The 16910-nt window shown below is 35.8% G+C and overlaps 1 protein-coding gene across 1 annotated transcript in view; it reads left to right on the top strand.

Annotated features, from left to right (window-relative positions):
- Positions 1-16910, top strand: part of LOC117196990 (catenin alpha-3-like) — a 400466-nt gene that overhangs the window by 345006 nt on the left and 38550 nt on the right. Inside the window, exon 5 of the mRNA XM_033407647.2 lies at positions 5546-5809. Coding sequence (XP_033263538.1) covers positions 5546-5809 — 264 coding nt within the window. The remainder of the gene's footprint in view (positions 1-5545; positions 5810-16910) is intronic.

Genomic DNA, 16910 nt, shown 5'->3' with positions numbered 1-16910 from the left:
GTTTGTTCAAGGGTATGTGGAATCAATTGCTGTGAAAATCCTTTAGCTTTGCCCTTTCTGATGGCTAAGCTATCGGAGCTTTCCTTTTTTATTTTTCAAACATTTAGATTTTTTTCTTTTTTAGACAGAAGCCCTTAAGTTGGTAGAAGATACTTGCAAATGGACTGCATATCCAATTTTTTCATCCTTCCCTAAATATCATGGGAAATGTAACATGACAGGTCTATAGCTTATTTATACCAGTGAATATTTGCTTGGCTTTATTAACACTTTTGTTTTGTCTGATTTTGTATAAACTTTAAAAACTGAAGTATAACATACGTACATAAAAATGTACAGCTTATACACATACAGGTCAATGAATTCTCCAAGCCAAACACACCACCTGCAAGGTAACAAGCACCCAGATCAAGAAACAGAAAATTACCAAAATTCAAAAGATCCCTTATGCCCGTTTCCAGTCTCTAATCGCCCCTCAAGAATAAACACTATTCTGATTCCTAAAACTATAGATTAGTTTTGCCTGAGTTTGAACTTTATATAGATGGAATCAAGTAATATGTACTCTTTCGTGTCTGGTGTTTTTCATTCCATATTTCGTATTGTAGCATGTAACTGCATTTTGTTCATTCTCATTAATTTGTGTTGTCCCTAATTTGGGGCTCTGTGAAGAGTGTTTCTATGAACACTTTTATATGTCTTTTAATGAACATATGAAAATATTTCTGTAAGAGTGTATCTTCTCCCAGGAGTGGAATAGAGCTGGTTCATACACATTCATTAATATATACATATGTTTAGCTTCGGTAGGCACTGCTGGTTTTCCAAAGCAGTTATATCAATGGCTTCACTAACATTTGATGTACAGATAGGTATAATTTAATTTTACTCTTTAGCTTTCTGTGGCATTATCATGTACAAGTTTGTCTAGACTCTCCGGATTATGTATATTTTCCACACATTTGATTTCTTGGAATAATCATATCCCAAGTTTCTTATCCTTTCTGAGCATAACTTTCTCTTACTTATTTCTTATTCATTTGTCTATTTGTTTCTTCAAAAAAATGATTAAGTTCCTAATACATGCCATGTACTACTAGATAATGGATAAAAAATAAATAAGTTATAGTGCTTTCATTCAAGGGAAGTATAATGAAGTGAGGGAGACAGCAATATGAATATATATATATATATATATACATTTTTTTTAACATCTTTATTCTTTTTTTTTTTACATCTTTATTGGAGTACAATTGCTTTACAGTGGTGTGTTAGTTTCTGCTTTATAACAAAGTGAATCAGTTATACATATACATATGTTCCCATATCTCTTCCCTCTTGTGTCTCCCTCCCTCCCACTCTCCCTATCCCACCCCTCTAGGTGGTCACAAAGCACCGAGCTGATCTCCCTGTGCTATGCAGCTGCTTCCCACTAGCTATCTATTTTACATTTGGTAGTGTATATATGTCCGTGCCACTCTCTCGCTTTGTCCCAGCTTACCCTTCCCCCTCCCCATATCCTCAGGTCCATTCTCTAGTAGGTCTGTGTCTTTATTCCCATCTTACCCCTAGGTTCTTCATGACATTTTTTTTTTCTTAGATTCCATATATATGTGTTAGCATACGGTATTTGTCTTTCTCTTTCTGACTTACTTCACTCTGTATGACAGACTCTAGGGAGGTGGATGGAATAGATATCTTTTTAAGTGATTTCACTCAAATCTAAAAAGCTTCATCTTTGATCTGTTGTTTCTAGATTTAGTAAAGAAGTCCATTAACAACTTGTCAAATTCATTCATTATGTCTAGGTTATTAAAAAATCATGTGTATTCCAATATAAATTTCACTTTTTTGAAGTAAACAGACCCCATATTTTTAACTCCCTCATACAGAAGTCATCCTGTCTTCCAAATTGCTTTTCTTAAAAACATTTCTTTAATTCTTTTTTTTAAAGTATAGTGACCGTAATTATCCACAGTACTTTGGGTCCTAAACTCTAGGGTGTGCATGTGTTTTTGCTTGCTTCTTTGGTTTTTGGAGAGTTCAGTATCTTCTGATGTCCTTCTTGGTAATTTACAATACATATTTAGCTTCTTAGTCTAGAACACAAAATGTTCAGGTTTATATCTTCAAGAAACAACTTATGATGAATCCTAGGTTCTTCTCCTTATTGTAACATTCATCCTGGGTGAAGGCCCTGTAACCTTCACACACATGACTTTGGCTCCCAGCTATGAGTTAGTGATTCACAGATCTCTATTTCTAGCTTAAGTCTAGATCCATGTATAGTATATTTTAATTTGGATATTATGCTGGCATCTCACATTTCACAGATGACAAAAAGTACTTTACCTTTCTCTTCCAAATGCATTATTCATTCTGTATTCTCCATCTGGCTGAATGCATCACGATGTGCACAATGGTGAAAACAATTTTCTAGATGCTTCTAGATACCTCCACCCCCTTCCATCTAAGTATCACAGAGTCTTACTGTTTTTGCCTCCTAAATATTTCTGGATCCATCCTACTACAGCCTAGCAATAGTGTTCAGTGTTCAGGCACTCATTGTCTTTTACCTGGATTATTGCCTGGTCTCCCTGACTGAAATTTCATTCTCTCTAATCACTAAATGGTCACTGCTAGAGCAATCTTTGAAAGTACACATCTGAGCTTGTTTCTCTCGCAGTTCCTTAACATGGCATCTGCCTGCGTTTCTAGCTGGATTCATCACCATTCCTGCTTAGCGTCCCTATACTTGTAGTGCCACCTGCAGTAGCATGCATACTCCTTGCTCTGTTATGCCTCAGGCCTTTGCACATGCTGTTTTCTTTTTTTTTTTTGGCAGATGTCCTTTATTCATTTATTTTTTTAACATCTTTATTGGAGTATAATTGCTTTACAATTGTGTGTTAGTTTCTATTGTATAACAAAGTGAATCAGCTATACATATACGTATATCCCCGTATCTCCTCCCTCTTGAGTCTCCCTCCCACCCTCCCTATCCCACCCTCTAGGTGGACACAAAGCACCAAGCTGATCTTTCTGTGCTATGCGGCTGTTTCCCACTAGCTATCTATTTCACATTTGGTAGTGTATATAAGTCCATGCCACTCTCTCACTTCATCCCAACTTAACCCTTCCCCCTCCCCATGTCCTCAAGTCCATTCTCTACGTCTGCGTCTTTATTCCTGTCCTGCCCTTATGTTCTTCAGAACCTTTCTGGTTTTTTTTTTTTTAGATTCCGTATATATGTGTTAGCATACGGTATTTGTTTTTCTCTTTCTGACTTACTTCACTCTGTATGACAAGTTCTAGGTCCATCCACCTCACTACAAATAACTCAATTTTGTTTCTTTTAATGGCTGAGTAATATTCCATTGTATATATGTGCCACAACTTCTTTATCCATTCCTCTGTCCATGGACACTTAGGTTGCTTCCATGTCCTAGCTAAGAACAGTGGGTAGACAGCTACTTCTGTCTTCCCTACATCTTGTAAAAAAGTTAATTACCCCCAAATCCTGCATGAAGTAGCAGACAGCCTTTATTTTCAGAAAGGAAGGAGCTAAAAATATAGTAGTGCTGCCATTTATTAACCTCAGGTAACATTATCCGAAGGTAGCAGAGTCATGGGATTTGCCATCAGAAAACTTAGGTTTACATCTGTTCTTTTATCAGCCTTTTTATCTCCTTAGACTAAATACTCATTTAGTTAAAATGGGGCTAATAACACCAGCCTTATTGCCTTAAAGGGTGTTGTGATGGTCTGAGATACTATCCAGAAGCACTTTATAAATTATGTCATTATACAACACAGGTCCTCACATCCTTGTGTAGTAGCAAATAAGAGAAATCCTTCCCATGCAGGAAAGAGTATAACATAGCTGTTAGGATCATGGCTTAGCAGTTGCACTGACTTGGGTTACAATGCAAGAAATGCCACCATTTAGCTTTGTCAGTTGGCTCATGAACTCAGTCTCTCTAGATACAGTTTTCTCATCTTTAAAAAAGAGAATAATATGTATCATGAGTTGTTATAAGGATTACATGAGATATTGTATGTGGAATGCATAAGTTATTGTTAAGTTCCCTTGAATTAGTTTTCTTTAAAATAAACTTTTTATTTATATTAATAATTTTAGATTTCCAGAAAGGTTGCAATGATAGTACAGAAATTTCCCATCTACTTTTCTTCTGATTTCCTTCATTGTTAATGTCTTACATTAGCCACAATGAACAAACATTGATGCATTACTATTAACTAAACTCTGGACTTTTTTTGGAATTCATCAGTTTTCCCATTAATGTCTTTTTTTCTGTTCCAGGACCTGATCCAGGGTTCTATGCTGCATTTAGTTATCATGTCTCCCCAGTTTCCTCTGGTCTGTGACAGTTTATCAGTCAGTCTCTTTGTTTTTTGTGACCTTAACAGTCTTGAGGGATACAGTCCAGGTATCATGTAGGATTTTCCCCAGTCTGGTTTTGTTTGTTATTTTTCTCATGATTAGACTGAGACTGTGGGCTTTTGGAGAGAATTCCAGACAGATGGAGTACTCGTCTTGTCACAACATATCAAGGAGCACCCGCTAGCCATGTGACATCACTGATGATGTTAACATTCATCTCTTGGTTAAAGGAGTACTTGCCAGGGTTTTTCACTGTATATTGAGCTAGTTTTAACCAGTTGTCACTTATATAGGACTTTCTCTTTCCTCTCCTCCCACTGTTTGAAATGCTTTTCATTTATATTTATTGCAAATGTCATCTCTGAGGAAATATCTTCTCTGACCACCCAAGCTAAAGAGCTTCTCTTCTCAAGTCAGTCAGTGTTGTGTTTTCTCGATAGCATTTTTCATTACCTGAAATTGTCTTGTGTATTGGCTTTACCTAGTTTATCCGTTTGTCTTTAGGCCCCCTCCCCCTCAAACAAGAACAAAAGCTTCAGGAGAACAAGGTCATTGCAGGATTGTTCACTTCTGTGCACTTGACATCTAAGCACAAGGGCTAGCATATACTAAATGCTCAATAACTATTTGTTTGAATAAATGTCAAAGAAAGAAAAATCCAGGATTAACTTATTAGCAAGTATTTCTGAAAAAGAGTGGAAGATAGCTGAATGGTGGGAAGTTTAATTTAGTATTCTTAACTTAATTGGTTTAGTTTTAACAAAAAGGTTAAATGCAATCATCACCATCTATGCAAATAAGTAATCAGCATCCTTGTAATTCAAGCTGTCTTATAATTCACTTCATAATGTGAAAGCCAAAGTATTTTTCTGACTTATAAGTGTATGACTGACAAATGTAAGAGTTTCTCAGTTACCACACATCTGTACCATTGTGACCTTTATTTGCTATGGCTTCGCTTTCCTATTACAGAAATTTTAACAGAATCAGGAGGAGTATAGAAATAATTTATGCCCTTTATTTTAACTTATCGTTATGAATTCCTAGTGTCTATTATCTTTTCATTTATATTGGCAGAAAAATGGAGTTTCTTGGCATAAATCTTTCTTCCATAACTTCTCTTTTTATTTCTTTCCTCAGGACCTAAAATCTCCAAATCAGAGAGATGAAATTGCAGGTGCCCGGGCCTCATTGAAGGAGAACTCCCCCATATTGCATTCAATTTGTTCAGCTTGTTTGGAACATTCTGATGTCGCTTCCCTCAAAGCCAGCAAGGACACAGTTTGTGAAGAAATTCAGAATGCCCTCAATGTAATTTCAAATGCTTCGCAAGGCATCCAGAATGTGGTAGTCCCACCAGAACCTCAGGCAGCAACCCTGGGAAGTGCCCTTGATGAGCTTGAGGTAAGTTGAGAGAAAATTAAAGTGTGATTTGATGTACCAATATGAAAATTAATAGATGTGTGTTCTCAGATCCTTGGGTTGGAGTTCAGAGTATGAGTAAATAAAAATCCAGTGACCTAATCAGTCTCTATCATTGTCTGTGTTTTCCAAAGAATTGAATAGCAGGACACTATTCCATCAGTAAACTTCTGATTCCTTTACATCTCTGCCAAGGAAGCCAATGCATTTAAATTGGGATTGTTAATTACATTGAAATGATGACTTTATTTTACACAGATCAATTTATGAAATGTAGGATTTATTCATTCCACAAATACTTATTTTTGGCGCTGTTCTTTATGCTTGGGATACAATTGAGTGCTGCTCTCTTGAACTCCTCACATTTTAGTTTGGACTAGGGTGGCTAGTGCATATTAAGGCTAAATTTTGTAAGTAGAGCCAACCGGATTTGACAGAATGGTTGTGGGGTGTAAGTGAAAAGGGAAGAGTCATGGCTGGCGTTGCAGGTTAGCTCCTCTAGAAGCACACACTGGACAGAATTTGGGATACAAGGTGTTATTAGGAATCAACATGTGTGAGGGGAGAGGAAGGGAGCAGGACTGAGCAGAGGAAGAAGTCTACCTGTGAGCCAGACCCACAAACCCACCAATGAGTAGGGAGCTCTGGAGAGAGTGGTAACCTCAAGGAATAGCCAGGCCCAGGCCTCTTTCTATCACTGGAAGCAGGTCACCGTACCCTGGGAAGGGTCTTACCTGCAGGCAGGGGGGCTGGGGATAAGCCCTCTGCAGCTGCTGCAGACCCTGAAGGAACTGACAGCTGGGGGGCCATCTGCTGGCCTCACCCTCCACAGGTAGGCAACAAGTCCTACCTGGAAGGGGGATGTGGGCAGTAAACCTCTGTGTCTACCACAGATAATTACAAGGGTTTTTTGTTGTTGTTGCTTGTTTTTTGGCTTGAGCAACTGGATGGATTAAGTTTTTATCAACTATGATGGGGAAGACTGTGGGTGAAGCCATTTTTTGAAAGGAAGATCAGCAACTCAATTTTCAACATGTTGAGTTGAGAGATTTGTTAGACATTCCAGTATGATGTCAAAGATCATTGGTTATCCAAGTCAGATAAGTACTTGCTTAATGGAAGACAACACGGTGTAATGCTTAAAGATAAGGGATCAGGAGCCCAGATGCCTGAGTTCCTATCCCAGGTCTGGTCGATACTGCCCTTGTGACCTTAAGCAAGCTATTTTATTGAACTCTCAGTTTTCTTACCTATAAATTGAGGATAATAATAGGACCTATATCTTAGTGTTGTCTGCGTCAGTGAATTAATAATACATGTAAAAATGCTCATAGCAGTGACTGGCACATAGTAAGTACTCGATAAATCTTAGCTTTCATTATTTGTTGTGGAGGTGACTATTTCGCAGAAGATTCTTCCATAATCAAGAAATCAACACAATTAAAATTACTAAAGTTTTACTGATAACTTAAAAAAATAAACACATAACCTATAATTCCTATATGTTCTTAACATTATTACTGTCACAATAAACTTATTAGATATCTAATTCATTTAAGTTTAGAATAGCCTTTCCATATGCTTTTCCTTTAGTTACATGTCTTAAACAGATTTCTTCATTTCTAACCTAACATTATTAAATTCCTAATTTTTGGCATCAATGAAAAAATCTGTTAACTTCCTAATTATTAGCATTTATGTGAAAATCTTAGGACCTATTTGTCTAACTAAGGTAGAAAATTAGTGGTGATTCTTTAATAATACCCCATCATGTAAATGTTTGCCCTGTGTAATGGGTACTCAGTAAACTTGTCTATTAGATGAGCATTCTGTCTTCACAATAAGATTGAAAACACACTGTGGGCAAGATTATGTTTCTAACTAATTTTATACCAGTGATACTAGCAGAACATTAGGTCCCCCATACATTAATATGTAACATTTCTTGATAGCTAAACACTTAACATAAATTTATCACTTAATTGTTACAGTGTCCATATAAGATATGTTTTTTCTTGTTTGTTTGTTTTACAGAAAATAAAACTGAGACTTATGTATGCTTTTTAACTTGCTCAAGTCAGAAGGCTAGTGAGTGGTAGTAACCAGGATGTGAATCTAGTATGTCTGACTCTAGAAGATATTTCCAACTTCTATATTATACTGAATTCTCACAGGTAGAGCTTAATGTGGTTAATCAAAATTCAACAAAACTTGTTCTACGATTCTTAGTTTATTGGAACTATCAGAGAAATTATATATGTAACCCAGTCCAAAAGATGGCATAACTTTTTAGTGAAAAATTATTTTTTGGGTACCTGGGTTATTTAAGTAGAAGTAGTCTGTGTATGAGGAGTGACTAGTATTGTGAGGTGAAATTTGCAAGAGTGGGTAGATGGGATTGTGTATCACATTTTTCATGGTACTAAACAGAATTGTATCAGGTGATGCTTGTATAAGAGGTCCAGTTTATCTCAGACACCTTTTTCTATATTCTTAGGATTTTAGAAGAAGATAGAATATTTTGAAGTTGTCTTCCTTCAGGGACTTCTCTTTTCTCACTTTAGTTGAAAGTGGCTGCTGCAGACAAGAAATGGCAGTGGTTGGAGAGGAGGAGAAAGTGTGTGTCTGTGTGTGTCTTTGTGTGTCTGCGTGTGTGTATGGGTGTAGTTTTGATGGGAGTGGGCATAGGCATAGTGATAGAGTCTTCCCTTTTGTAAGATAAGTTGCTGACTCCCTTCTTATCAAGGCAGGAGGGAGTTTCAAAGATATTATCCAGAAATCCCAATACTGTCTCAACAACCTTTGAAATTCAGTTCCAGTCAAAGTTAGGGATAGAAAGCTGGTACAAAATGCCTGAATTTTACATACATTTTTATATCCAAGTTACAATAGCTTCTGAGGTTGTCTGAACTAGATAAAGCAGAATTTATTGAGCATTTAGCCTTTTTAAATGATTTTGTAAATTAAATGGTTGCACTTTACTTACAGGAAGCTTATTGGTAAAGGATCCAAAATAACCTTTGCTCTATCTTGCTTCTGCAAATATAATACTATGAAATAAACTGATGTAGCAAATACTCTGTTGGGAGTAAGTCTCATTAAATGTTATAGTGTAGAAATGTATCAGAGCACTTACTCAACAACTACCAAGCTGAAGCGTCATTAAATCTTTCATTCTGGTCCATGTCTGGTTGTTGAAATGAAACCTGAGATTTATTGTTGGAGAAAATAGAAGTTGAATTAGAACACTGTATGGGCTAAATCAATTTCTTTATTGGAAAAGCTAATATGAATTTTAGAGTGTTCTTTCGCATTTGTGACTGAATGAGAGTTGAGAAGTGTCCCAACTATGGATTAACAGAATTATGAAAATATCTTTAAGTGAGAAACTTTGCCAGTGAAAATTGCTTTGAAACTCCAAGTCTACTAAGGTATATTTGCTCTTGTTTGGAAGGAAAACACAGCTTTCATAATCGTAGTCCACAGAATTATCCAGATCCTCTTGTGATAATGATGATAATAACAAAGGAGTTTTGTAGTATTTTGTCATTTTCAAAGAGCTGTCATGTTTATTTTCTTATCTTCTTTTTATATATTCATTTATGGTCATCATTCATATATTCCTTTATTCAGTGTTGTATCCCCAACACCTAGAACAATGCTCTATACATAGTAAATGCTAGGTAAATATCGATGAATGAAGGAAGGAAGGAAAGAATGAATATAGGAATGGTGCCTATCATTTTGCAACAATGGAGTGAAGAGCATTTTCCCTTTACCCGTGTTTTTTCTCCTTTCTCCAACTTGTAGTGTATGTACTGGGGGTTTGTATTCTACTTTATCTAACTTTTAACTGGGATGCAAATTTAAAGTGAGGGAAACCACAAGGAAAATATCTGAGTGATATGCTGCTCAGATACCTTTCTGTGATAAGGGAGCACAAAGAGAAAAAAAAAATCTTTTCTCAGTGGCTATCTAGCCTTAGTTTAGGTTCCCTGTAACTGCCAATCTATGCTGCCTTTTACTAAGAGTAATAGTATTGAGGTATGCAGTCCTTATATTCTTCTGTTTTCACCTGAAGGAGAAAACAGGACCTCTATTAATCAAATTAGCATTTAGGAGGTAAAGGAAAATAGGCATCAGTGATATCTAGAAGCAATTTAATATGAAAAAATGGTTTGGTTTTTAGAAATATAGTGAATTAGAAAAACTAAAAATAATGGATAAAATATTTTTAACTACATGGATAATCTGATAGGTGAATTAGGGAAATATGTTAGGGCTAGCCAGGTACAAAGAGCACAAATCCAAACTAGCATGCCAGCACTAGCATTGTGCTAGGCGATATGGAGAATTTGTTTTTCATTATTGCCTGTAGCTTGGATTTTGGAAGAACATGAACTGAGGACAGAAGACAAAGCTTGTCAGCTGGAAAGTCACATGAGACCCTTACATGAATCTGAGAATTCTTTTATTTGACCACCTCATTGGATAAACGAGAAAAACACTAGCCTCTATAGCAGGAGACAGTAGGAAAACTTGGCTGGCTTAAACTGGCCATGGGTAGGTCAGAAAAATATACAGAACACCTTGGAAATTTTCTAACTATAAGTCTGTTCTCATCTGGACTTTGGGTCAAAAGTCATATTATCTGTGTAGCCTCTAAGACTTTAACTGAAAATTTAAAATTGTCCTGTCTTGGCAATATCTCCAAGTAACTGCCAGAAGTAAACTCAAATTCTCTCTACACCATACACTAAGTCCACAAAAAATTCTCATACAACTCCAAGGGTAATAAGTTCTCACAAGACACACAAATAAGCAAGCCAACATGAATGAAATTTTGTAGAAAGAGCAAACTGCAGAATCAGATCTGCAAATACTGCAGATGTTGAAACAGTAAGATATTAGATGTAAATTAGTATGCTTAATATATATTATTTCCTCATCTACTCAGTAGAGTATGAGGAGTGTGATGAAGGAAGAAAAGACTATCAAAATTGACCAGGCAGAACTATCTAAAATGAAAAACAATTGTGAAAAATCCAATGGTTAGGCAAAACAGGAGGTTAGATGGCAAATTAATGATCTGAAAGATGTGTTTGAAGAGGTTACAGTATGCAATGCACCACAGAGGCACAAAATAAGATTTTTTTGTAAAAGCAGTTAAGATACATGGAGAATGGTGTGACGAGTTCTAAAATATTCTGATATAAGATACAGAAGAAGAAAAGCATAAAAATATACTAAGAATTTCCTGGAAATAATGGAAGATAGCAATCTCCATAGCTAAAAAATCTAATAATTCCCAAGCAAGATATATAGAAAGATACCCACATCTACACATATTGTAATGAAACTGAAGAACAACAAAGGCAAAAAGAATATTTTAAAAAGGAAATAGGGATAGCTTTATTCTCAGCAAGATGGCAGAATAGGAGGCTCCCGACTCTTCCCTCTACCCATAAACACACTGAGTAAACAACTACACATGTATCAGTTGCCTCTGAAATCCAGAAACGAGTTGAGCAATTCCTCCATGTTGGTCAACTAAGAAAATGCCCACCTCAAAACAGTTAGTTAAAAACTGAGGTACACTCTCACCCTAAACTCCATTCTTAGCACAGCATCATACAGTTGAGGGGGATCCCCCATCTCCCAGCTTCTCCTTGAGGAGAAAAGGTTTTGATACATATCTAACACCCCAACTTTTATGGCTGCTACCAGAGGGAATGTCTACTAGCTTGCCTATCTTTGGCAGCTGACAGGGCCCTATATTTGCTAGTCCCTTGGGACCATAGAGAACAAAGAGGTAGTTTTCAAGCAATTCCTATAGCTTTTTCCCCTGGCTCAGTTCAGAATGAGCAGGCAATAAAGCCCAGCTTCCAGCTTCTTCTTGGAAGGGGTTAGAATGCACATTTACCTACTAAATTTTCCAGTTGCTGACCAGGGTCTGACTTCTAACTCAGCTGTCTTTGGGAGCTGATGGGACAGGCAATCACTAGTCTCCTAGGCATTTGAACCTGTGTGTGGGCACTTCCCATGGCTTTTCCTCTGGCTAGCTCCAGTTAAGTAACCAAGTCACCATCTTCTTCTTGGAAGGAGTTGGACTACACATCTAGTACAGTAGACTTTTCTGACTACTGCCTGAAGATCTAGCTTCTCACTCACCTGCCTCTGGGAGCTGATGGAGCCATGCATTCTCTAGTTTCCTGGGGTCTACACAGAATAAAGTGGCAGTTTTGAATGAGCGGAGCCTCTTCCTACAACTCCTTTCCCAGGCTTGCTCCAGCAGTAAAGCCCAGCTACTAGTTTCTCCCTGGAAGGGGTTATGCTGCACATCTAGTGTCACAACTTTTCAAGTTAGACTAGCAAAAACATTTGAGAAGCATCTGGAGTAGCTGGATGGGCTGATTATTGGGGTTCATCACCCACTTGAGGCCAGTGTCTCAACTGGGAGAGGTGGCTATTTTATCTAACGCACAGAAAAACACAGAGAGAGTCAAGAAAAAACAGGGAAATATGTTCCAAATAAAAGAACAAACTAACTCTCCAGAAATGGACCCTAATAAAATAGAGATATGTGATTTACCCAACAGATAATTCAAAATAATGAACAGGAAGGTGCTCATTGAGGTCAGGAGAGCAATTTATGAACAAAGTAAGAATTTTAACAAAGACAAAATGTTAAAAAATAATCATAGAGCTGAATAATACAATTGAATGGGAAAAAAAAATCAATAGATGGAGTTTAGCTCGGACTAGATCAAACAGAGGAAAGAAAGGATCAGTAAACTCAAAGACAAGTCAGTGGAAATCATACAGTCAGAGGAGCAAAGAAAAAAAAGAAAAAGTGAAATCAGCTTAAGAAACTTGTGCATATGTGTATTATCATGTGGATATGTATGCATTATAAGAGTTCCAGAAGAAGAGAAAAGAAGGGAGCAGAAAGCTTATTCAAAGAAATAATGTTTGGAAATTTTCCAAACCAAGGAAGAAAATAGACATCATCCAGGAAGTCTAAAAAACACCAAAAAAAAAAAACAAAACAAAAAAACCTGGAGAGACCACACCAAGACACATTATAATCAAATTGTCAAACTTAATGACTAAGAGAAATTTGAAAGCAGCAAGAGAAAAATGACTTGCTACATACATGGGGACCCTCCCTTCCCCCATAAGATTATCAATGTATTTTTCAGCAGAAACTATGCAGGCCAGTGACGAATGTGGTGATATATTCAAAGTGCTGAAAGAAAAAATCTGCCAACCAACAATACAGTGCCTGGCAAACTGTCATTCAAAAATGAAGGGAAGGTAAAGGCTTTCTCAGACAATCAAAAGCTGAAGGAGTTCATCACCCGTATTCCTACCTTACAAGAAATGCTAAAAGGAGTTCTTTAAGTTGAGACGACACAACAGTATGAGAGAATAAAAAGTATGGAACTCATTGGGAAAGGTATTACTATAGACAAAAAAAATCAGCTGATACCCTTATGGGAATTCCTTTGTATGTTAATTTTTGTTTTTCTGTTGCTGCTTTTAATATTTTTTCTTTGAATTTAATTTTTGTTAGTTTGATTAATATGTTTCTAGGTGATTTTCTCCTTGGGTTTATCCTGTATGGGACTCTCTGTGCTTCCTGGACTTGGGTGACTACTTCCTTTCCCATGTTAGGGAATCTCTTCAAATATTTTCTCAGACCCTTTCTTTTTCTCTTCTTCTGGGACCCCTATAATTCGAATGTTGGTGCGTTTAGTGTTGTCCCAGAGGTCTCTGAGATTGTCTTCAATTCTTTTCATTCATTTTTCTTTATTCTGCTCCTTGGCAGTTATTTCCACCATTTTGTCTTCCAGCTCACTTATTCGTTCTTCTGCCTCAGTTATTCTGTTTTTGATTCCTTCTAGTGTATTTTTCATTCCAATTATTGTGTTGTTCATCTCTGTTTGTTCTTTAGTTCTTCTAGATCTTTGTTTAACATTTCTTGTATTTTCTCAATCTGTGCCTCCATTCTATTTCTGAGATTTGGATCATCTTTACTATCATTACTCTGAATTCTTTTTCAGGTAGATTGCCTATTTCCTCTTCATTTATTTTGTCTTGTAGGATTTTACCTTGCTCCTTCATCTGTGACATATTTTTTGCTGTCTCTTTTTTTTTGATGAGTGGGATTGTGTTCCTGTTTTACTGGTTGTTTGGCCTGAGGCTTCCAACAGTGGAGCTGGTACATGGTTCGCTTCGGGGTTCCTCCAATCTCCTTGGGCGTCGAGGTCCCCCACCAGTGTCCGGCAGGCACCCTAGTTGTGGGGAGATGCAAACTCCACCTCTTCCCACACCACCATCTTGACTCCACCCCCATACTCATTAAATTTAGTAAATATTTGTTAAATCTAGTCTGTGTGAGGCATTGTGCTAGGTACTGGCTTAATACTAACGCCTTATATTTGCAGTAGTTAGCATGTTTATCTGCACATTTTATTATTAGGACCAGATTGCCTTGTAGAGCAAATAGTTTAGAAATTATTATGTCCTTTGTAAAGCAGCAAACTGCTCTTCCATTAAGCTGTATAACTTGTCTATGTTCAAGAGAAACAAGAATTAGAAGACTTATAACTTGAGCTTGTTTCTCATGACCACCTCCCCCTAGTAATTGCCCTTTCCAAATAAGACCTCTTGTGAAAAATGATGGCCAGTGCTGGAATTCAATTAGATCTTGAGTTTAATACATTTGTTTATGTATCTTCCTTTCCCTAGCAGATGATGAGTTTTGTGAGTAGAGGAATGATGTCTTATTAATATTTATATTCCCCACTGCTTAGCACAGTGCCAGGGATGTAGTAATTGCTTAATAAATATTTTTTGAAAAGATAATGAATTGCTGACATTTGAGAACCTGGTGAGAAATTTTAACGCATCTAATAAATATTTATCCAATAAGAGAAAGACAAAATCTCTTACATCTTGATGATTAAAAAGAAAGGATTGAGTGCCTTGTAAATAAAATATGTGGATAATAATGATTTCTAGAACTTGTTTGCTCTTGGCCTCTTGGGGCTATTAAATACATGCTGTACATGATATTACAGAGAATGTTCAACTCATGATCCATAAATTTGATATCAAACTTAGAGATACCTTCTAGGTGGCTAGATAAAATCATGATTTTATTTTACTTTTCCAAAACTTGAAAAAGGTAAAGCTGAAATCTAGAGCAGAGTTTTAAAACAAGTTCTTATGTAGTATTTATATAATATCATGAGTTTCATGTCAGCCGTTTGATCATCAATATTTATTAGGTAACTGTTCTGTATTCCCACATTGTCATATGCTTCATAGAACTAGAAAAGAAGTAAAAGAAATAGTCTCTGATTCTAATAATTGGATGCCTATTTAGGAGATGAGAATAACATAAAGCAAACTACTAGAGTTCAACACAACACTCTTCCTTCAAATCCTCACTCATGGGTCATAAGTTGGGTTCTCTAGGGAAACTACTCTGGAATGAAATCTAGCACTAGGTAGTGTTAGTTTCATGTTAATTAGGGATTGCCCTAGTGGGAAATAAGAATGGGAAAAATCAGGGAGGAAAAATAAATATGGGAGGTGATAAAGAGACTTATGTAATAGGAGTGGACAATTCACACTTAATATTGGTTGGAATTCAACTAAGGAAAGTTGGTCTAAGGCATATTATAGAAGACCTCAAAATAGAGCAGTTTTTGTTTTTATTTATTATTTGTTGACCACCCTGGACAAAAATGGACAGTTTGCAACTTGATTTGGTGTATAGGACTTTATATACAACTAACACACACCTTTCAAATATCTATGGAACATTCACAAAACTGGATCAAAAGAAAAAAAGAAAAGTTCAATAAATTGTGCAAAGTAGAAAAGAGTCAACAAATGAATGGCATTAGGAAAATGTGTCTTTTTTTTTTAGCCTAAATTTTACAAATCTGACTTTTTCTATTTCTCTGTAAAGATTTCTTTTGGTAATTAAGATTACTGTTAATTTTTAAAATTACTTAATTTCTGTTTTTATCTTTATTAACTCCTACTTTCTAATTCCTGAGTTAAATTTGCCATTCTTTTATATACTGAGTACATTTATTTAGTTTATTTTTATTCTTCTTCATTTTTTTTTCTTAATGTCTTAAATTTATTTATGATGTCATTTTTTCCTCTGGACACCTTATATTTGAGGGGCAGTACTTTTTACTCTTTTTCTAAATAGGCATAAATTTTAGTTAATATTTTTCTTTTTTTTTGCCTAGGAGTCTTAGAAGGGTATTTCAAAATTTTAATCTTTGTTTTTATTTGCTTGTTTTTGTCATCCTATAAAATTAATACCTAGTTTCACTGAATTTTGGTAACAGTATAGGTTTTATTTTGGAAAAATTTTTGGATTTTTTTTTTTTTTGGAAAACTTTAGGGATTTTCTTTGTAGCTTAATTCATGGTGTTTTTTTTGAAAGTTGCCTATTTGAAAAAAATGTGTATTCTGTTTTTGTTCATAGAAAATTCTAAAAAAATAACTTTCTTGAACTTCTTAATTGTAATAAATGAATTATCGTCATTTTTACTCTTGTCTCTGCCTCATTTATTAGAGTTGAAGTCTCCCACATTACAGTGGATTTCCATTTTCTCTTTGTATTTTTAGTGGCATTTTGTTCCATACATTTACTTATTTTTTATTTTTATTATTATGTTAAATTGAAATATAGTTGACATACAATATTATATCAGTTTCAGGTTTGCTACATAGTGATTTGACATTTGCATACATTATGAAATGATCACCATGATTAGTCTAGTAACCATCTGTCCCATTACAAAATTATTACAATATTATTGAATGTATTCATTATGCTGTATATCATGTCCCTGTGGCTTACTTATTTTATACCTGGAGGTTTTTACTTCTTAATCATCTTAACCTATTCCCTCCACCTTCCCCCACCCTCCCCTCTGGCAACCACCCATTTGTTCTTTATATCTGTTTTTGTTTTGTTTTTTAGATTCCACATATAATTGAGATCATATGGCATTTGTCTTTCTCTGACTTCTTTCACTTAGCATAA

This window comes from Orcinus orca, chromosome 14, assembly GCF_937001465.1.
Source record: "Orcinus orca chromosome 14, mOrcOrc1.1, whole genome shotgun sequence".
Lineage (NCBI taxonomy): Eukaryota > Metazoa > Chordata > Mammalia > Artiodactyla > Delphinidae > Orcinus > Orcinus orca.
Note: the sequence above shows the minus strand (reverse complement) of the source record. Positions and strands in the feature narration are given on the sequence as shown.